The 23,217-nt window shown below is 40.4% G+C and overlaps 1 protein-coding gene, 1 long non-coding RNA gene and 1 pseudogene across 5 annotated transcripts; 1 reads left to right on the plus strand and 2 right to left on the minus strand.

Annotated features, from left to right (window-relative positions):
* Positions 1–1,785: 1,785 nt before the first annotated feature.
* Positions 1,786–4,543, minus strand: LOC115050181 (uncharacterized). Its single transcript, XR_003841171.1, has 4 exons — positions 4,472–4,543; positions 3,604–3,864; positions 2,790–2,888; positions 1,786–2,369 (listed from the first exon to the last, which is right to left on the minus strand). It is a non-coding gene; the product is annotated as an uncharacterized LOC115050181 (long non-coding RNA).
* A 532-nt stretch (positions 4,544–5,075) lies between these two features.
* Positions 5,076–11,209, minus strand: slbp (stem-loop histone mRNA binding protein). 4 transcript variants are annotated; one of them, XM_029512456.1, is made up of 8 exons: positions 11,031–11,209; positions 9,559–9,690; positions 9,207–9,320; positions 8,316–8,381; positions 7,920–8,042; positions 7,679–7,834; positions 6,148–6,250; positions 5,076–5,616 (listed from the first exon to the last, which is right to left on the minus strand). In XM_029512456.1, the coding sequence occupies exons 1-8, from the start codon at positions 11,087–11,089 to the stop codon at positions 5,554–5,556; spliced, it is 816 nt and encodes a 271-aa protein (XP_029368316.1). In that variant the 5' UTR covers positions 11,090–11,209; the 3' UTR covers positions 5,076–5,553. The 4 variants fall into 4 exon arrangements, with proteins under 4 accessions (XP_029368316.1, XP_029368315.1, XP_029368314.1 ...); XM_029512455.1 differs by having other exon boundaries at positions 7,920–8,045; XM_029512454.1 differs by having other exon boundaries at positions 8,316–8,387.
* A 2,183-nt stretch (positions 11,210–13,392) lies between these two features.
* LOC115049624 (putative nuclease HARBI1) lies at positions 13,393–16,317 on the plus strand (annotated as a pseudogene).
* Positions 16,318–23,217: the final 6,900 nt, after the last annotated feature.

A 23,217-nucleotide genomic window follows, 5' to 3' on the forward strand; every position in this document is an offset into this window, starting at 1 on the left:
CTGTTGTTTTTTTTTTTTTTTTTTTTAAGAAGGATGGTTTTTATTAGCGCATGCAAGGAGTGAGTTAGAGAGAAAGAGGGAGAGGGGGAGAGGGGGAGAGAGGGTGACAGGGAGAGACAGAGAGAGACAGAGAGAGAGAGAGAAGCTCAGTCCTTCCCCCAGCAGCCTAGGCCTATAGCAGCATACCTAAAGAGTAGAGGCCTTTTTAACTGTACGCTCTGTCATACAGGAAAGTTTTAAGCCTGGTCTTGAAAGTTACTAAAGAGTCCGCCACCCGGACCGATGCTGGGAGTTGGTTCCATAGAAGAGGAGCCTGATAACTGAACGATCTGCCTCCAGATTTACTCTTGGAGACTCTAGGAACCACAAGTAAACCTTTTTATATATCATGCATTTTATTTTATTTTTAATTATGTGAATCATAGGATTTTGTGTACAACAGATTCAATATTGTTCCCAATCTCTTATTTATTGTTCCTTTTATTGCAGCTTACTGGTACATACACCTGCAAGCAAATGACCGCCCGCTGGCCTGTGGCACTGTTCCACAACATCCTTGATTTGTCTGCTTTCAACGCATATGTGGTGTGGACAGCCATCGACCCAACCTGGAATCAGGGGAAAAGTTTCAAAAGGAGACTTTTCCTAGCAGAGCTGGGGAAAGCTTTGGTGACTCCTCTTATTCAAAGGCGCCAGCACATTCCCCGCACACCAGCCTCTGCCAGTCTGGTTAGGAGTGTGCAAGCCCCAGCCCCAGCCCCAGCCACTGCCCTGGCTGCTCTCCCCCAAGGACATGGGCAGAAAAGGAAGCACTGTGAGCTCTGTGCCCCTAGAGACAACAAAACAAGCCTGAGATGCTGCAAATGTGATGCCCATGTTTGCAAGGCCCACTCTGAATTCACATGCACACACACGACTTCATATTAAGTTTGGTCTTTGGTTTTCCATTTAGTTTTTACATTACGTGTTCAGTTATGTAATAAATTTTCTGTGCCTATTTCTTTTCTTCTTTTAATATCACTACTTTTATTACCATTGGGGTTTTTTTGTTTCTTTCTCTTTTCTCTACTATGCTATGTGTAAAACAGAAAATATGATTTTTGTATATGATTATGGAAAATTACAAATAAAGGTATCGTAAACGCAAGTCATCTGTAGCTAGATATTTTATCTGAAATAAAACAAATGCATTTTAATGCAGGTTGAAAAAAAAAAATAAATAAAGAAAATAAGAGTACTTATTACATGTTTTCATGATATAAAACAGAGCATTAGGGCTACATTAAGGGGAAAAAAGAAAATACTTAGAAAATGAAGTCATTATTACAAGAAAAAGTCAGATATAATTTTATGAGATTAAAGTATTACGAGAAGTGATTTCCTCCGAGTCCGTCTGGCTTGTGGTGCTGAACTGTCAAAAGATTAAGTATCTTCTTATTTGTGAATCTTATACTAAAGTGCAATTTAACAAAATGCTCCACAGCCTCATTTAAACGATTTTCCCTCTGAAACAACAGGTTAAAATGCCATGACTTTTTTCTCACAATAATGATGACTTTAATCTTGTAAAATATTATTTTATTCTCCCAGTATTTTACTTTTTTTCTTAATGTGGCCCTAATGCTCAAAACACTCAAAACAAGATCACTTGAAATACTTGTTTTGTTTTTTCAGTCAAAATCCAAAACATTGATTCATCAACAGACCACAATTTCAGAATTACGGATCTAAAACAATTGTTGAAAAAAAAAAAAAAAAAAAAAACATGCTCAAATAACCGTACATTATAAAAACCTCTTTAACAAAAGCAATTGCATCTTTACATGCTCCTATAACAGCAACAAAGAAACATTTTTACAGTTCGAGCTCTAGGGGTTATCCAGTCATATGGCTTATAAACAGCCAAATCCTGGACTATTTTGAACTCCAAAGTCCATGACTTAAACTCACTGTATGAATCTAGTTTCAACGTGTTTGAACATGTATTTGCCATTGGTGAATAGAGAATCATCCAGGAACTCTATTTGTGGCAATGGTTCCAAGCCAGATGGGGGAAGTGACGCCAGCCCAGTTGCAAACATCACAATATCCTTCTGTAAAGAAAGAAATGTTCATATACACCATAGTAATGTGCAGTTACAAAAAAACTCTACAGACCTCCACAATCAAGGAGATAGTCTGCCCAGTAGGCAAAGATTTGACTTTCTTTTAGTCTCCTGTTACTCTCCGAAGGGTTGAGGTCAGGTTTGAAGAGTCTTTCAAGTTCAAAACCATTGAGGCGCTTTTCAGAGCGGCACAGGTCAGGGGTCAGAAAAGTAGGGCGTTGTAGTGCACTCAGAAACTGAAGAGCTGAAAGGCCATCTTTGAATCTACAAAATGAACACAAACACTGTTTCACTGTTGTTTATTGCCAACTGCTCTTCCCAACAATTACAATCCACCTAAACAAATGTATATTTGGGGAAAATGGTTGTGTTATTTAAAAAACACATTATTTTGATTTGCACATGGCTGGGTGTTACAAACTGCAAGAATTACACACAGAAACATAATCACATGGACGAATGACACAGAGGGCAGGGTGACATAAGTACTTGTAGATTGGCACAAGGCAGGGAATGAAGAGATAGACATTACATAGGCTATCAGTTGTAAGACACTAAGGCAAATATTTTGTCGCAGTCACTAACTGGTAATGGATATATACGCAATGAGGCATTTCAAATTAAAATTACATATATAAATACATTAAAAAGAAGAAAATCACATCACTAAAAGTATCATCTTACCTGTCAATTACAGATGAATTGTAGTCAATAATATACCATCGAAGGTAGTCTCTGCCAGCCTGCTGTTTGTAATGTTGTGCTGTGTCTCATGATACATTCCTGCAGAGCACCCAAAGATACTATATATCCTTGCCTATATTTATTCAGTGACATACATTGCATGCTGTAACCATACCTTATCAAACTCTAACAAATTCTGCCAATTGTGTATACAATACAGGAAATAAACGTCTTAAAACAATGCAGGAACTATGTAAAACTATGTCCTACCACACTGTAGCTTTTTTTTTTCTCACCTCTTGCAAAGCTTTCCCTATTTCTTCATCTATTATTAATATTAACAAATTAACTGTTGATTTGAATGAGGGCTGGCTGGCAAGATAGATGTACAAGATCTTCTGACAGGAAATGGTGTCCTGAACCTTAATGTACAACTGACACTGCGATAATCTTTCCTGCCAGGAAGTATTCATCCTCCCTAAAAGATGTGAATGAATTCATATTCCAAAATGAAAACATACTTTACATATTTTTAGATATTAAAGGAAAAAGTATATGCTGGGTATACAGTGCTGTGCAAAGGTTTTAGGCATGTTTGAAACAATACTGTAAAGTAATAATACTTTCAAAAATAGAATAATATATTGAAATCAAGTATTCATTTGATTTAGATTTATATTCACTTTGCAATTTGTGAATTAATAATAAATAAACTATTAAAACTTCTATTTTTAAAGGCATTCTTACTTCATATTGTATGTTTAATGATCATTAATGGACCATTAGTATAATACACATCTATCCCTATGCATACCATTTGCATTGTAGACGAAGAACCAATGTCCTTCCGGTCCATCAAAATTGGGCTGGTCTTTCAGGTGTTTCATTAGCAGAGTTAAAAATTCCTACTTGGACCACCTGTGTCAATTCCCTCCTCAAAAACACCAGCATCAACAGTAAATCTGAGTAGAATGTCACAGGTTTCAGAATATGGTGTATGCTTGAAACCTCTGACTGCTCCATCCCAGACATTAGGTTTGCTGCAACGTCATGTAGCGTAATGTTCATCTCCTCCCTGTAACAACAAAAAGAGATTTAATTAATTCTTGTTTGTGTCAATTAATGGATCCTCCCCATGAATTAAATTGAAAGTAATTTGTTTCAAGTGGCTCTATATTGTCAGCAGCTGATATTTCTATCTGAAAAACAACTTAAAATGTCTGAAACAACACTAAGAAACCTTTTACCTGTTCAGGCTGAATTGTGCTGAATGTCCTGGTACATCTTGAAACATATACATATATACATATATATATACATATATACATACATACATACATACATATACATATATACATATATACACATATATACATATATACACATATACATATATATATATATATACACACACACACACACATATAATTATTATTATTATTATTACTGTTCCTCAGGCCTACAATAGTCATCTAAGAATATAAATGAATACAGCCAGATTCTTATTGGTTGATTACCTCTCGAAAGGACCTCTCATTTAAAATGCAACACATTGTGCCAATTGTTCCAAATGACTCTACCACAATGGCTACATACTAAAATGTACCCACCTTTCTGGTCTGTGCCAATTAATAACTTAAAGAATGACCACACGAAAAGCAAAACCTTGTTACGCTGCTTACATGTTGTCCACAAACCAGGCAAAACATCACTCGATCGCTATCCGTTGTTATCCTTTCCACTCCATCGAATTCAAACTGGCTGCTCCCGTCATCACATGGATACACCTTGTGGAACAAAAGAAAAATTACATTAAATAGAAAAGCATTCTTATTGCATTGGTATAATAGAACTTTTATTGCAGAACTGAGAGATAGCCAAAGTTCAATATTGCAACTCAGTAAAAAAAAAAAAAAATTACCATGCAACGCACCTGTAGGAATTAAAATAAAATGCTGAAATCAGTACCATCTAAGTGATAACAAATGATACTTTTAAATGATAAAGTACATAGTCTTAGCAGATGAGTAAAATTTTGCAGAAATGTTAATTACAAAAAAAAAAAAAAAAAAAAAAAAAGCAATTAAAGTTATATTAAGTTATGAACAAAATGTTCATGCATAAAATTATGGGTTGAGCTTCGAGTAATGATCAAGACAGAGTCAAAAAAAGGTTTAGCTTTTTTTTATTATTATTATTTAGAAGTAGTCACCATAACGCAAACAGCAATAAGAAAAAGTTACACTTTTATAAAAATAAAATATAAAAAAAAAAAAAACATAAAAAAAAACAAAAAAACAAAACAAAACAGAAAACAGCATCACCGCAAAAAAAATAAACACACAAAACAAACAAAAGAGCCTTGTTAAAATAGAGCATGTCACAGAGATGTTGCCTTCCAGTGATAAAACTCCACATAAAAACTAACTCTTTATATGAATAATGAAAATCCAAAGGCTCCTGTGAACTGGACATGTAGTCCAGTCTATTTCTGTGTACACCAACAGTCAGGCCAAACTTGAAACGCAGGTATGTTGCAGAGGAGGACTCCCTGAGCAGATTCATGTTGAAAAGGTCCCCACAGGTGAGCCAAAAAGCATGGGAATGAGTGGAGCAAGAAAACAAACCAAACTAACCAGCTGAGACATACACAGCACTGATGCCATGTTCCAGTTGCTGCTACTTGGAACGCAGGCATGGTAAAAAGATGGGCTCTGTGAGTAGACAGCTGAGAAGTGTGTGAATGTGTTGGATGTTGGAGGAGCTATGCTGTGTCAGGCTCTTCTGTCTTCTGTATTTTAACTGGAGTTCCCAGACACTCCTCACCCTGAGCATGAGAGAACAAACATCTTATCATGTTCAATATATAGTCAGAAGGATAAAGATGAGAAGGCTGCTCATCAACAGTTTCACAACAGGAAGTTATTATGCTTCACATGTGACACATGAAGCACTCATCTGCTGAAATATGCATGTTACTTGCAAATGGGACCAAACTGCTTCAAACACAGCTTTACTTCAACATCTCGCTTCTGGTACTGTATGAAAATGTGGATTTGTGACTTTCCTGGGCTCAACAAATGACAAACTTCTGAGGGAGGTGCTACTGATTGATAGGGCATATTTTCAGTACGAAGGGAGCCCAGTTAGATGTATGGAAGGGACAAATTCTGAGTGGCTGAAGTTATTCCATGACAGACATGTTCATCGCATCTTTTGCCACTTTTTAAATTGGAGCCTGTGTGGCTCAGTGTACCAACCCATCTCAAAGGTTTGAACTTGCAGTCACAACTGTGTATTTGAGCTTTAAGTGTGTCCACAACTTTGAACTTAACCCATGCAATTTTATTGCACTCACCTCCCGTGAAAGGCTGCCTGTACTGACTGGGGCATTCTGGAATTCTGAGAGGGTTGGGAAGTCCAGCTCAATGTCCATTACATCATCAAGATCCAGCACCTCGCTGGAAGAAAACAGGACAAGCAGTAGATTAACTAAGCAACCACTTGATCTTTATCTTGTGGAATGTACACATTTACCGTGTCTGCATCTTTACATCTTTAATATCACGTTTTTTTTTTTATTGGGTTTTTGAGGCATCCCGTTTTTTTTGTTTGTGCATGTGAACACTGTATCCCCAATTCAAAAACCGGGTGATGCTCTTTTCCCAGCTTCCCCACTTGGAGTACTCCGATAGAAGCCAGGACACTGGAGCATGTATACGCCACATCCAAGTTTCTTACGGCTGCGCACTGTCTGCGCAGGCGCCAGAGTGACGCACCTGATATACAAACAACATGGTGGCAAGAGTATTTAACAAGGCTAAACCCACTAGAGGCCACAGAGGTCTCATTTTTATTTTACAGTTATTTTACAGGAGCGTGCAACCCATAAAAAGGAGCCCACATGGTCCTCATTGGCAATGCCGGTTCATTTCTTGTTTGTGTCATTTGCCACATGTAATTTCCCCCACCCATGTGTGTATATCATGTTTCAACCTTAAAATACCATTCAATTTTAACTGATTAATAGATTATCCCAATGAGTGGAGATCCAATACAAACATTTTAAGATAATGGGAGTGCACTTAGCCTACACGTTTTAGATTTTAGTTGACTAAATCTATCAAGTAGTTCGCCAGACTAAACCTTTACGGCATTTCATCGATTTAAAATAAACAAAAACTAAAGAATTTTATATGATTAACCCCTTTAGATTCGCCTTTTTTTTAAATTTATTCTGACTCCTTTCCAATATAAAAACAAAGTGTTAAAACCAGCACCCCCCCCCCAAAAAAAAAGTAAAAATAAAAAAAATAAAAAAAAAATTGCCAACTCATGTTTTTAATAGTATTTTTTCATGTCCATTGAAAAATGGGTGCTAAGGGGTTAAGACTATGGCAGCAAAGCATAGTGGTTAGTGTTTTTGCCCCACAACAAGAAGGTTGCAGGTTTAGTTACTGGGCCTGGCACCTTTCTGTGTGGAGTTTGCATGTTCTCCCCATGTTTGTGTGCGTTTCCTTATGGTACTACAGTTTCCTGCCACAGTCCAAAGACACGCATGTGTTGGTTAATTGGTGACTAAATTTCCCATAGGTCTGTGTCTGAGTGTTTATTTGTCTCTATGTATTGGCTCTATGATGAACTGCCCACTCCTGCCCAATGTGAGCTTGGATTGGCTCCTGCATCCGCCACAAACCGGAAACTGATAAGCAGTAGAAGAAGAATGAATGAAATATAGTATTTTCTTCAAAAGATTTTTTCTTTTTAAATTATGAAAAATTACTGGCAAAATTAACACTGCAGGATTCACTTCTTCACTCCTGTCTGTCAGTGAATATCAGAGGTGTGATGCTTCAACAATGAAATTGGTCCTGGTCTAATTCTCTTACATGTTATCAAGGACTTTGTCTTGGTCTTCCTCTGTTGGGGGGTCCCAGGCATGCAGTTTGACCTTCCACAGTTTGATCTGCTGATCCCATGAGCGGCGGCTGTACTTCCTGAATTTATTTGGAGTCTTTGGGTGAATACCCGGCTGACGCATGTGTCTACAGAAAAGAGTAACACCGGCATTGGAGTTTCACTTATTGAACACTTGGGTCATGGGATTATTGAGTGTATGTGTAAACCTACTTCGGGACCTCCTTAATATATCGGTCATAGGCCAGTGTGTTCTTGCCATAGTTGATCTGTTTTTGACGCCGTAGCAGAACAGCCTCATCAGTCTCCATATTGTCTCCCTCCCTGGAGTCACAGCTGCTGCAGAGAGGCATCTTTAGCCACATTCACACACATAGTGTCCTAAATAGGTACTACAGATTGCTCTGGGTGGAACTTTCAAACAGCCGGTTCACTGGTTCCCATTCTCTTATTTGTTTGAGCTCTGTGAGACGTTCCATGGGTGCAAGCTCAAGAACTAACCCACTCTGCTGCACTACAGTATGGATGAAGAGTGTAAATGAGGCCATGGGTTCACAATCAGTTTACTATAGCTGATCAGTCAATGAGAGAGACAATGAGGACACATACCTCCCAGAAGAGCCAGAGGAGGTCTTCCGCTCTCGCTGGGTCACATCTGTACCAAGTATCCTCCTCCTGTAACTGAACAAAATGCACTCAGTGAAATTTGAGGAGTAGGAGTGTGCAATAACATATCATGTATGACAATAATTATAATTTTAATTCCCACCTGTTCTGATAGTGGTATTAGCAAAATGTATGTGTGTCAGGTTTTCCAAAGTGATTAGCCTTTTTACACTGAGCATGACCACACTTACCGTAGGGTAGCAAATGTTGGGTCTATTGGAATGATTCTAGCAGTTTCTGAGAGCTGAGAAGTTGCACATCAAAGCCAATATAGGATCGCTACGAAAATCCCACTCATGCTGTTGCTGGAAGTCAGCGAATCTGCTATGTTAATCTTTAATTGTTGTTTACTGTTAACCTTTAAAACACTCTTTCGACATACAGTTAACTGCCAGATACTGATGGTTCGAAGTGATCTGGAAAAATGGGCAAAAGCACTTACTCACAGGACCCTTTCTTGCACTTTTATGGTTAAAATAAGCAAAGAACAATAGGAATCTTCGGTGTTAAAGGGTCAATGCCTCAAAATAGCATTTTTGTTTTCCTTCATTCAAAGGCACTTCATTTTATATCACTCAGTGTTGATATTTAAACTGAAAATTCAATCTACCGTATATGAAAACACTGAAAGGAATAGTTCAATTCAAAACGAACTGTTCACAATTTCCTGTTCAACTAGTATGTTGTTAGAATTAGATAAAAAGAGAGAGAAATAAATGGTGAAAATTCCAAGAAATACTGTGATATCAGTTTTGAGCCATCATCCACCTCTGCTGAGGATGTGAGTGAGCTTTACATCAGTCAGGGATAACATTAACAGACGCAGCTTGTTACCGTTGAATGTCAATGTGCATATCTCTCCTCATCTCATCATCCTCCACCTGGCTTCCCCAATCGGCCTGATGACTGCAGCGAGACACTGGGCCTGCACTCTCTGGAGTGGTGAAACTGGGGAAAACAAGGGAACATGCACTTGTAAACACTGTAAGGGGACAGGTCCACTGTCACAATACCAGCAGATGCAGTTAACTATGGTCAAGAACCTGATGACCCATTGATGCCCAATATCTAAAGGCATGGATTTTGACACCATAGCTTTTTGGAAAGTGCATACATCCACATGTAAATGACTTTGACCCCCACATATAATTGTGGACAGAGTTCTGCAAGAAGTAGATTATCTTACCTGGCATGTCTGTTGTCAGAGTGTCTGTAGCTGCCCTTCTCCCAGTCGCTAGCCTCTGCCTCTTTATTGGTCCGCAGGCTTCCATCCACCCCTCGCTTTCTGCGGTGGGACCACCGATTCTGGTCAGAGCTCCTAAAAGGACAGGAGAAATTGGGATTCAAACACACAAGCACAGTTATATTTTAATAGCTCTTCATTACAAGCACACCAAGAAACCAACTAAGAGCACCTGGTGTTTTTTAAGTTTGGACACTGTGTGTAGCCTTTAGTTCTGAAAAAGCCTAAAAATTGTGTCAACTGTGTGACATGATCCAAACCCTAATTCTCTGTGTTCAGCCAAGTGGAGGTTGATTTTCCTCGTAGGAAATAGTGAAAAGGAAAGTATAAAGCGAATGCCCAAGTGCAGGTTTACACTCCGCAAGTGTAATTGGACCGATCTGACTAGGTCTGCACGATTATGGCCAAAATGATAATCATTATTATTTTCAACAAAATTGCGATCACAATTATTTGTTAAATTGTAACCAAAACAAATTTTATCACATAAAGTAGGATCATTATAACTATTTTCACATCCATATGGTGCTACATTCCTGCAAATGTGCAAATATGTACATCAAAAATAAAATAAGTCTTCTTATTCATCAGAATTTGGTGCTTCTCCTTAAATAATAAACAAAAATAAATAAAACTGCATATGACCTGTTCTTGTTTTGTGTCACTTGCCTTAAACTTCCATTCAATGGATGGCAATCCGATTCTCTGTGAAAGCCCTTCGGCCTTGCCCTGTGCTGCGTTAGACATTTTTTAGTTTATCGCTTTCTGACGGCGGCTGCTAGCCACTACGTAGCTTTCCCCACGGTCAGTGATCTTATGGTTAGGGCCTTTTCTTGTGTTTTACTCACACACACACAGCCACGGTTAAACCAGCTTCAGAGACGAGAAATATTCATCGTTATTTTCCCGCCACATGCAAACTACTTCCTATTGTTGTGGCGGGTGCTGCCACTCTATTCCCCGCCTGTTCTATGTTCCCTGTGCCTACAGAGGCCTGAACTCTGTTGAGACACTTGTTAACAAAGTGGAGTTTTTACCCACTGTCTGTTATATATAACCCCGGTAAACAATCCCCCACCTTTCTGCACACATAGTGAAAAAACATAAGGCAGACCAATCGACCACTTACCAATTTGACTGTTGATAGAATTTACGGCCTGTTCTGACCACTACCCGACACTGCAAATAAAGTCCTGCCGGGCTACTCCGTAGGCAAACAGATGCTAACGCAGCACACAGCCAACTTCGTAAAACAAAGGTACAAATAGGCTCATACGTTATCAGATAATATAAACCACGCAAAAATACTATTAGGAAACAAAGGCTAATTTACCAAAGCATCAGGTCTTGCAACAAAGACACAACATAAGCTTATCGTGAAGCTGCTAACAACGGGTTACGACGTCCAAGCGTACCTGTCATCGTGATGATCGCTGTGTACGTCACGTCGTCTGTCTCTGGTCCACACAGACATTTTATGTACAAAACCGCGTACTTGGATCAGTGGACTTCTCTGCTGGGGTATTCAACCACGGAACACTGGCTACAAACACACCACCAACACTAAACGACACAGCGGATCAGATGACCGGAAGAGGCGACCAAACATGCAGATCTACCCCGCTAGTTGGAGGCGGGCAATGTTTCAGAGTGGGTGTGGCTCAGAAGTCCAACCGGCAGGGACTTCGGATCAGAAATATTGTTTAAATTCGTTCATTCGTCTTCTACCGCTTATACGTTTCAAGGGCGGGGATCCTGCAGCCAATATCAGCTCACATTGGGCGAGTGCGAGACAGGTAGCCAGTCCATTACAAGACCAACAAACAGAGACAGAGAGTAACAACCATAGATATACAGACGTAGACGTAGACGCCGCGTAGAGCGGGTTTGGTCGCTGCTGCGATACGTCAGCGTCGCCGCCATATTGGATGAGCAAGGCTGCACTGCAACCTAATGCGAGTAAATTGACCTAATTCCATAAAGCGCCTTTCTTCAAAGAAATTTCCGTTAATGCCTCTCCTTTATTCATCCACGCACGCACTACTATACTTGACAAACAGTTAGGGGAAAAAAATAACGTATTTAATCTTCTCAGATGACTAAAAACTTTATTGATCACACACACACACACACACACACACACACACACACACACACACACAGAGGCTATATATTGGAATAGGAATCCAGGTGACAGAATCACATATTTTACCAATTTTTCAAGGCAAGAGAATCACATATTTTAATACTTTTTTCAGAAAACAAATTAAAAAAAGTTACAGTTTTTCAGGTAACCAAATAACATGGCTATTTTAGCCATTTTTCAGTTAAGAAATCATCATTTTTCACACACAATACACAAGCTATGTACACTATACACACACACACGCAAAATTAATTCATTCACTCTCAGAAAATAAAAAAACAACATATTATGGCATTCATTTATCTAACACTTACTGCCTACAGCGATATACATACCCTTTGGAAGTGAGCTGGGAATCTGAAGACAGAAGGGATCACTCCATCTCTCAACCTGAATGTCTGATCTGTTCTGTCCAAGTCCTCCGGCTTGAAATGCTCACTGTAGAGCATGGAGGACAAACTTGCATTGAACCCATCCCTCCCACTGTTTCCTCCTGTTGCTATCTTTGGGAAACCTATGTAGTATGACAAAAGTTAGCCACGCAATTTACAATAATCTTACTAAAATGTTTGGGGCAAAACAATAATGAAATTTTGATGACAATTTTGATGAAAATGTACATGACCATGAACAGGATAAATAAAAATAAATAAATGAATGCGCAGGAATGCATAGTGTTTTCCACAGCATCGGCAAATTAGGCTCTCAAAACTACGTTAAAATGGCCAAATAATGCAGTCTATGGGCCTAATACTATCAAAGGTAATTCCCTCAGATTTGGTTTAGGGTGTAAAACGGTTGCAACAGTTCCACGCAGCACAGGAATGAGCATCTTCTCTGCTCCGATGCTTGCCTCATCCAATATGGCGGCAACATTGACATACAGCTCAGCGCAGGGTCTATGTATATATTTAAAGAGTAGATGCTGCATTGGCTGCTGGGGTGCAAGAAATGAGACCACCATCTTGGACCGGTCATCCTACTAGATGCCTAGCAGCAGAATAAACAAAGATGCCAGTGCACTGTGGAGCATTCTCCTGTTTAAATTGGTGGCGCATCGAAAACAGGGCTCAGGGGATTATTTTTCACAAGTAGGATTGAACACAACTATTGGTTATATTTTGTGAGTAGAATATTATTGTACTTTAATTATGTCCACCAGCAAAATTGTAGGCAGCTAGCTAGGCAATGTTTAGTATCGGTGTTCACCCAGCTATTAACTGAGACTTTATAAGTCATTTCAATAACACTTACTTCGATTACAACGGACTGTATTATTCAAGTGTAATGCACCCTAACAAAAGTCTTATGTCTCATACCCACCCCACTTAAAAATACAGACAACAGAACATCTGACTGTAGAATAGTTTGCTAACAAGCTTATTCACAATTTCAGGAGCTTTGGTTCATTTGGCTCAGAGATGGTGTTATTCCATCCATTTTCATCTTCCTCGTTCTCCTCCAAAAAGTAGGTGTATCATAATAAGACTATTAAAATTCATAAATGTAAATATTCTATTATCAATCACATGGCAGGCAAGATACTTATCCCTGCACATATATTCCTTTCAAGTCATTGAAGAGAATATATATGCAGGCTTCTTAATTTTTAGCTGGAAAAGGGCAGGACTATGTCCACCTTCAGAAGAGCTGAGGAGAACTTGTCTGTGGCCTCTCAGAATGCCCCAGAAACAGCAACCTCATACCCACAATCTCAGCCTAATGAGGTGAGTATTTCTACTTTAAACATCATATCATAATGGTCCTGGACATATTAAAATCTCACTTGTTTATATAATCATGGTCTTTTTATTATTGAATGAAGGAGATACACTGGGGTTGTGGACTTTGTGTTTCGTGTCTGTTCTCTTTCTCATCCACAGAAAACAGGGACCTACAACAGTCACAAGGGGCTGATCGCAGGAATGGAGCCAGATAATATGAGGAGGAAGTGTGCAACCCGAAGAAGTCACACCCACATACCTCATTTCCTTTGTATAATCACTGCATAAGCTGAACCAGAGAAAGATAGAGCATCAGACTTTGTGAACTGATGCTGGAGTTTTCTGCTGGTCAGGGAAACATAGTCTGGTCCAGAGCGCTGTAAACCATCTATTTTTTTACTATTTTTTTACTGTTCGTGTAAATAAAAATAAAATATATGAAATTGATTTGGACGTCTCCTGCATCCTTCATCAAACGAATGCGCGAGCTAACTTTGGGAACTCAACACCACTCATATATTATATGTTATCATATATTAAACACATTCACAAATAAAACCATACACACACATTTAAAGACATGTTGAACCAGCATTCTTGGCAGGCACGCACACGCGCACACCCACACACACAAAACATGCTGGTAGTGGCTTTGACAGGTGATGACCATAAGAAAGAATATGGGCCATACACGAGTGGTGTCAAAGTGATGTGTGTGAAGTGAAACATCACTCAAACCATGTTCATCCCTCTTTCTAAGGATCATGGCTATGCCTTACCTGCTTCTCCTACTGCTCTTAAGACCAGACTTAATGAAGCCTTAGCAAGAGTGGCAAGTCTGGAGCGATAGAGGAATGCCATCGGGCAAGAGGGCAAAGACCATAGTGAAAAGTCTTTTGAGGGATTTCAGGGAAAAGAACCCCGAACTCAAGAGTTCAGGGGTAGGCCATTTGAACTTCCTTTCAGAAACAGAACCCTTTTATAGAACAGTCTCTCTCTCAGACCTGATATAAATATATAGATATAAATTATATTGATATTCTATATATGATTTCTATTTTTTTCATTTTTTCTGCTATATAACTTCTTTCTGATGTTGTGTTGTATATAGATATGTGCTCATATATTGTTTGCAGCAAAAAAAAAACAAAACAGTTTTTTGAAAATCTGTTAAGTATTCAGCGAGTTATGATTGATTAAAGGCACTGACAGTTCATTGCACCAGGCAAACAGATTACACTGAGTGGAATGGTTGACCGGTCCAGGATGTCGGCCACACAGCTTTTTCTTTATTTTATTTTTTATTGTTAAATTCACATTTACAGAAAAGTCTCCTTGGAGGAACATTTACTTGCATTTTGAAGCCATACAAGCACAAAATTATATGTATACATATACATTTCCATTTAAGCCTGTAGACTCATTGTATGGCGGCATAGTGGTTAAGCGCTCCAGGCACTGCGGTTTCCTCCCACCATCCTCCCACTGTAGGTTAACTGGTCATTCTAAATTGACCGTGAGTGGTTATTCGTCTGTTTGTATTTGTATTGGCCCTGCGATGGACGTTCTACCCCGATGTGAGCTGGGATTATCTGGGATTGGCTCCGGCAGCCACACTGCTGGTTGCGGTTGAAGTGACTCACATTCACAATTTGAACAGGACCTACGGTGACCTGAGGGGTATTCCAGAAAGCGGGTTATGTGAAAACTCTGAGTATGTTAACCCTGAGATGAGGGAAACTCTCAGTTATTCCCATTCTTTCCGATTGATCTAAAAGCCCAAGTTATTCGCAATGCTTTACATGGCGAGATAATCTTTCGACTGAGATTAGATGTCCTGGTGTTTCCAGAGGAGTATCTGTACGAACGCTACTGTTTTTCAGCCATCATTTATCTAAATAATATTCTCTAGTTTTCTGTACAGCGTCAGAGATGCAGAGCACTATTAAAAGGCAACAGTGTCTAGAGCTGTGAGAAAAGTAACTATTGCACTGAAACGGCTTTTACCAATGAAGACAATGAAGAAACCTGCAAGAACCATCAAAGAGGAATTCTACAGGATTGCAGGTGACTGATTTAGAAATCATTTATTATTTGAAATGCGATTGGATGCTTGGATGGGACACAAATTCCTATTACTGCACCTGCAGACAATGAAGGGGACTATGTAAACAGAAAATCCTTTCACAGCATCAACGTCCAGGTATATGACCTACCATCTTAAAAATTATGTAGCCTAAATGGAAATTTATACATTACAATAAACTGTAACTCATGTCATTCTCTGCACAGTGAAGATCATATGTGATGCAGTCTACATCATTACAAATGTAGAAGCCTAGTGGCCTGGCTCTGTACATGATTCCTGGATCTACCGGGAGTGTAGTCTGAGAAACAGATTTGCATGTGGTAAGGAAGCTAAAACTTTGTACGAATGTTCTGTGTGTCCATTTTTAATGGACTCAAATGTGTCCTCTATAACTACAGGAGAGTTTGATGGCTACCTACTTGGGGATCAAGGCTATCTATGCCAGCCTTCTCTGTTGACCCCTTACCCTGACCCTGAGCCAGGGCCTCAGCAACATTTTAATGCAGCCCTCTGCAGGACTAGAGCCTGGGTTGAGATGACCATAGGCATACTCAAAACCCAGTTCCAGTGTCTGCGTAAACTCAGGGTCACCCCAGAGAGGGCATGTGGCATCATTGTGGCATGTGCTGTTCTCCATAATATTGCAACTATTAGGGGAGAGCAACACCCTGCCGTACAAATAAATGTCCCTGAGGATGACCATCCTGTCCACCCTGCAGATGTCCAAGATGGAAGGGCTGTAAGGGATGTAATCTGGAGAAATTACTTTTGAATAAAACATTCTAAGACAAATTCACATTATTGTTTCTTTATTCCCTAGAAGTACAAAAGCAGAAGTTAGGATTTGTAATATATAATACAGCCATTAACATATTTCACCTGTGAAGTGCACCCACCTCAGCTGACATTCAAGTAATACAATTTCGAGGTCTGTTTTTCTAATCTGGTGATCCAGATAAACCATTTCTTTTTCTGTATCGTCTTCATAAGGTGGACTCTGTACAAATCCTTCACAGGTAACTAGGAAACATATGGAGGACATTGAAATCCTACAGTTCAACATACAGATTTAACGTGGTATTGACCAAAAACCTCATTGAGTCAAGCTGTACTGTAGAAGTTGTTACGGCGTAACACATGCTCATATTCTCCATACACCTGCTTTAGGACCTCCAACTTTGATGATGGCTTTTTATAGAGGTTGTGCAAACACGCAACTCAAGGTGAACATACTCAGAGTTGATTGAACCAACTCCTATCAGCTGTTCTGGAACCGGATACTCAGAGTTCAGGGAGAAACTCAGAGTTTCTACCTGGAATACCCCCCTGGAAGTGCAAATCAAACAACAAATCAAAAAACGACATGACGACAGACGACATGAATCTGTTGGAGAAAGACAAGGTTCAGAGGCCTTGTCTCTGTTCACGCGTCAATATGAGAGTCAGGTCATCAGGACCTGCTCTGGTGCCTACCAAGTCAAAACGATAAGTAGAAGACATCTGGGTGCCAGGACAGAGAACTACACCACACACACATAGTGCTGCACAATCATTATGGTTGAAGTTCAAGATAAGGGTGAAGGCTATCCACACAACACACACATGTAACCTGCCCTAGGTATAAGAAGCATGTCACATGTTTTTCTGGTTGGTCCTGTCTCTGACTACGTTGTTAGTAGGGCTGATGTGAATAAACAGATTCCCCATCTGACACCTGTGTCCGGACAACCTGATTACCTCTTTCCACCTCTTTCCACCACAACAAATCATTGCTGATTGGACGAAGGAATTGGTCCGTCCTTTGAAGGACATGATCTCAAAACATGAGCGGCACTACCTACTCGCTATTATCAAACAATATTTTGATGCCGGAAATAAATATGATGTGATAGTTGACACGCTGTCGCCTATTCACAACATTAAGATGAGTATTCGAGCGCTGAAGACCCGTTTTAAAGAAGTAGGGTTACTTAGATAACAGAACAATTTCCCACCACGTGGGGTGAGGCGTGCAAGTTTTTGGAGACCTGAGAGACTCTGGACTTTTCAGTAGGCAGCCATTAACACCAGGGCTTACTGAAATTTAGCTTCAGTAATGTTCTGCAGCATGACCTGGATAAATGTATGGACCAATGGAACAAACACCAGATTCTTTACTAATGTCTATTAAAGTCCTTCATTTTCTTCACTGCCTGATCAAGCAGATCAGGGGCAGTGATGTCGGGATGTGTGGAAAGGCAGACTTTTCCCACGCTGAGGCTTGACATCACGGGGGTGATGATAAAAAAGTGGACTGTAATTGGTAATACAAGGAATATTTGCATGTCACAGTTACACATTCATCATGATCAGGCTCTAGCATATATTTACAAAGTGAATACAGGACAGTCAATGTAATTGGCAGAGTAAAATGGTTCTGGAAGACCGTTGTCAAGTACAACACACTGTTTCTAGGGACATCACTCTGATCAGAGGAGCACATAGGAACAGAGATTACAGAGGAACCACGCAGGATATTTGCCTTATGGTTCATTTATACCTTCATTAAACAGCTGCAGACTAACTGTGATGTTAGATAATGACTCCTAACGTGTTATTATGGCTGAAAACTAAACCTGCAGAACCAGAACCTGACCCATGTCCCAGCTCTGATCCTGATTTTTTAAATGGGTTCCATTGTCTGAACAAACCTTTTCCGGGAATCCATCACTGGGGATATACTGGTTGATCAAGAATTTTATTGCAGACTTACCATCTTCCCTTTTGTTGGCCATGCCTCCGGCCACCCTGTGTATGCATCCACACACATCAGCATGTACCTGTACCCCCTTACTGTGATCACCATATCTGTGTAGTCTCTTTTCCTGGTTTTGTTTCTAGAGGATACTTACTTGGTTCTGGTTTGATGGTTGGTCTGGCATTATATTTTGTGGAGAGTTCACAGTTCCTCATCCAGTGTTTTACCATGTCTTTTAGGAATGGGTACCACCAATTCTCCAGGTTCTTCATCATCTGTGCTGCCCCCACACGTCCTACCCCATGTGCTTCCTGGAGCGCTGTTTTCCTGATTTCTGGTGGGAGTATGGGTCGCCATCTGGTCCCCTCCACAGTCCTTCCACCTCTGTGGCACCTCTGGCCTTCCACAGTGATTTCTCTTGTGGTGAGACCCCGTTTTGGAGCCTGATCAATTGCTGTAACTCCGGTTCAAGTTCCATCTCTTTCTCAGAACACACTATTACCAGTTTTACCTGATACCCTGTGGCTTCCTTTGCTGCCTGGTCGGCAGCTCAATTTCCCTTGGCTGTGGGCAAGTTGCTGTCATGTCCTTTGCACTCGATTACTGCTACTTCTGGCAAATCAAATCAGATTTATTTGTATAGCGCCAATTCATAACAAAGTTACATCAAGACACTTTACATACAGGGCAGGTCTAGACCAAACTCTTTATAAATTTATTTAAAGAGACCCAACAGATTCCCCGATGAGCAAGCACTTGGCAACAGTGGCAAGGAAAAACTTCCTTTAAGAGGCAGAAACCTCGAGCAGAACCAGGTTCGGGGGAGGCGGCCATCTGCCTCGACTGGTTGGGTTGAGAGTGGGAGAGAGAGAGAGAGAGAGACAGGCATTGGGGGGGGGGGGGGGGGGGGGGGTGTAGGCAGGAACATGTTGTTGCATGAAGTTCATGGAGTTGAGTTGAATTCATGCTATATAGGACCAGCACGTGTTGCAGGAACATGGGATGGCAATGAGTCACCACCTGCAGGATGAGGACAGGGAGAGAGAGGAGAGGAACTGGGAGAGACAGAGACTTTGGCAGAACATAGTTAGTAAATGCAGTATAAATGCTTAGAACTGGGTGAAACTGTGTTTTTTAAGGATGGTTCTTATCAGCGCATGCAAGGGGGGAGGAAAGGAGAGCGAGTGAGACGGAGGGGGAGAGAAAGAGGGAGAGGGGGAGAGAGAGAGAGAGAGACAGGGAGAGACAGAGAGAGAGAGAGAGAGAGAGAGAGAGTAAGACAGAAGCTCAGTCCTTCCCCCAGCAGCCTAGGCCTACAGCAGCATAGCTAAAGAGTAGAGGACTTTAACTTTTTAACTATAAACTCTGTCATACAGGAAAGTTTTAAGCCTGGTCTTGAAAATGCATCAAGGTAGGGAGTGACAGGTGATGGTTTTCTTAGATGCTCAGTCAGAATGTTAAGCCCACCCTCTGTGTACAAGTGCAGTGCAAATGAATCAATTTGGAGATGCTGAAGATAACCTTTAAATGAAGCATGACTGCTGCTCTCCTGGATTTTTTGTGTGAGTGTTAGTTCCAGGATGACATCACTGTGAAGCCTTGTACTTTTATTTACTTTATAGGATATTTTCTTTAAAACATCCTTTGTCAGGTTGTGTGTTATGTTGCCTGCTGTTATTTTGTTAACTGGTGTAACTTTGAGCATGGCATAGTGGAAATTGCCGACACCTTTATTAATTGGTTTTGCTATTTTCCCTCTGCACGGGTACTTCACTGGTTGAAATCTTTATGTTTTTTGCATGTGTAACCGCACCTACGCGAATCACTTGAATACCCAATTTTGTACCTGTTGATTTTGGCTTGTTTCTCTTAGAGAACACTCATCAAAAGTGTATTTTGCATTAGCACTGAAATAGTGACAACCCTTTTTGTGGCTATTCCTTTTTTTGACATGCTGGTACTTAGACACAAGTGTACAACATTGATTCTCTTCCAGAAACTCATGATATAAGGTGTCAAAAATTTTGAATTTTTCTTGTCCTGGTTTGCAATGTCGGTAGTCAGTCTCTTCATCCTGTGTACGTTCATCATCCACTGGACTGTCACATCGTCCTACAGCTGCTATCTCTTCTGTGTCTCCAGTGTAACTTTCCTCCTCTTCATCCTCCTTCTCCTTCCTTTTTGTGTCTCATCTACAATGAAAATAAACGTTTGCTTATGATAAAACAGGTTGGCTTGTTTGTACTTTGTGTTAACTGGTAAAATAAAAATTGATGACCCCGAATAATTATCCCAGTCACCCCTGTGAGCCTATATCACGACCTGACTGGCTGTTGCTTAAATATAAGAATATAATAATATTATATATGAATTATTAGCCAATAACCTATAAAATATTATGTAAAGTCTCCAGAGATTGTAATTTCCCTTGAGCGCAGCAGCCATGGCTAAGAGGAGAGAGAAACAATTACGTCCATCTTCACTGCTACCTGCTGCTGTCTTAGGCCTGGGACACACTGCCTGCGCTTGCTGCTGTTTTTCATTTCGGCGCTCACGTTAACGAATCAGAGCAGACGCATCATTTGTAGATTCGGGCTCTCGCCCGCGAGCCGGGTTAGGGTTAGGGAAAACGCTGAAAACACATTTAAAGATCCAGATCGAATGTCAGGATTGAGAGGGACGCAAACGTGATTTGTCCAATTTTGAGTACTTTACGGTATTTTTATTGGGGGACTGAGGAGACACCCCCCCCCATCCCCACCGGGATCTGCAATCATGTAGAAGTCGACCTGTTCAAACTCATAGAGAAACTATGTCATCAATAATATATGTCGATGTCGTAGTCAAATGCCATAAGGTGTGTTTCAATGGCACGTATTAGAAAATAATTTATTTTATAACTTATGAAATATTGACACGGGCGTGTATTGCGCCTTGAAACTACTCTATGGTGGAAACCTACTTTATTCTGCTGGCTTTCGTAAAAAAAAAATAGCAATACATAACGTAACAATGCACGGGTAAAGGCAGCCTTTTTCAGATGTGCTCTGTCTCTTTCTCTGTCCCCCCATCGTTGAACGAAGGCCAATAAAAAAATAATAATATAAAAAAAAAAAAATCACGTGACAGCTTTCTCCTTCAATGCTTCACTTTTCGGACTCAAAGATGGATGACACAAAACTTATTGTGGTGGTCGGAAAGTACAACGAGCTTATACGATCGTATAATCACTATTTACTGAATGAATGAATAAATGACTTCTTGTCAGAGGAAAAGACAATGTGTTTGTCACGCAACGCACACGCACTCTTCAGGTGCATGCAGGTTGTGTGTCCCAGGCCTTACGTTGTTTTGTTTTTGTATTTTTCTTTTTTTTATTTTTTTTTTTTGGGGGGGGGGGGGGGGCATTGCAGCTTCTCATGTAAAATGTAAATATGGAAACAACATGATTGCGACAGCTTGCCAACTCCCAATAAATACATAAACAAAAATAACAAATTGAAGTTCTAGGCTATTACCTGTACTAAGCACTGCTGTCTGGACTCCAGATGATTTACAGCCAGTTAGTGTACTCTTTTTTGGTGGTTTTAAACACAATAAGTGTGACTGATGTCCAAATGTCTGATGTGAAATTTATCTCCTCCCCCCCACCCCAATATGTTTACGGCCCTCTGTCTCTGCCCTTTTTTGAAGCGCCCGATAAGCAAGCCCACAGTTAACAAATTGTTACTGAAGAATGTATTACTATAACCAGTGGCCTCAAATCTCAGCCTCTAGTCTCCTGCTTCTAATCACAGCCCCGCCCTCTGGTGCTGTCCAGAAAGGCTACCTGAGCTTCTCAATTTCAGAATAAAAGTTATTCTATAGAAGTCTGTGTTGACAGCCAAAATGCATAAGGTGAAAAGAAATGTGCGCAGTTCACAGGGAAAAGCTATACACGTAACTAACTGGTTACTGATGGGTGAGACTGATAGACTCACATTGAAACTCCTATTTTTTTTTTTCCAAGTACAAAAAATTATTTTGTGAACTCTTGTGGAGGGACACTGAGGTGGTTCCAAAGAGCTAGAAGTACACGTGGATAACAAGTTGGCATGGTCCCTTAACCCAGATGCCCTTTCTTCCAGAGGAAGGTCAAATCTCTGATCATCTGTAGTAAGATGCTTCAGTTGTGTTATCAGTCTGTGGCAGCAAGTGTTCTTGTCAAGGGTGTAGAGTGGACCCAATTGTAGCACAAATGAACCAGGTCTTTGGAATTCAGTCTTAGCTGGAAAACAGCAACCAGAAGAAGCAGAGCAGGTAATTATAGCAGGACTCAAACCCAGGTATCCCAGGTGCCAGGTAAGCAGGTTAGTGTAGGACCACAGGACAGGCTTGACTGAGCACAAACAGGCTGAATGCCACCCAGCCACAGGCAGACGAGTCGTAGAAAACAGGCAGGCAATACTCGTAGTCAGGGACAGAAAGCTAGTGGATTTACCAGGACAGAGACGTGAAGCAAAGGTCGGAGGCAGGTTGGATACCAGGTAAGCAGTCCTGGAATAAATGCTGGAGAGTCTGGCATGAGACCAGGAACAATCTGGCAAGGAGTAAGTGGAGTGAAGCTGCATATATACTGACTTGATTAGAGATGGTGAGAAGGTGACAGCAGCAGGTGGAAGCAGTTAGCTGATGAGGGGTCTGGCTAAGCAGAGCAGAACTGTGACAGTTCTATTTTATGCTGCAGTCTGCTGGGGAGGAAGTGTTGGAAGAAAGCAGGCAAGGAGGCTGGATAAACTTGTTAAGAAGGATGGCTTTGTGATGGACTCTCTTGATAAGCTCCCCCTATCTTATCTTATCCTCTGGACAAAAATTACCAGTCCTACAAATTTGGGGACAATTTCCAATTACACACTGCCCAAGGCAT

The sequence above is a fragment of the Echeneis naucrates genome, chromosome 10 (assembly GCF_900963305.1).
Source record: "Echeneis naucrates chromosome 10, fEcheNa1.1, whole genome shotgun sequence".
Lineage (NCBI taxonomy): Eukaryota > Metazoa > Chordata > Actinopteri > Carangiformes > Echeneidae > Echeneis > Echeneis naucrates.

What these genes read in the sequence shown, in the direction of transcription:
- slbp (XM_029512453.1), bottom strand. Translation starts at nt 11,089, where the DNA reads ATGTCTGTGTGGACCAGAGACAGACGACGTGACGTACACAGCGATCAT. An exon ending in TCCTCTGGCTCTTCTGGGAG is followed by an intron (nt 8,046 to 8,315) that starts GTATGTGTCCTC and finishes GCCTCTCTGCAG; the next exon opens with CAGCTGTGACTCCAGGGAGG. An exon ending in TATATTAAGGAGGTCCCGAA is followed by an intron (nt 7,835 to 7,919) that starts GTAGGTTTACAC and finishes TCTTTTCTGTAG; the next exon opens with ACACATGCGTCAGCCGGGTA.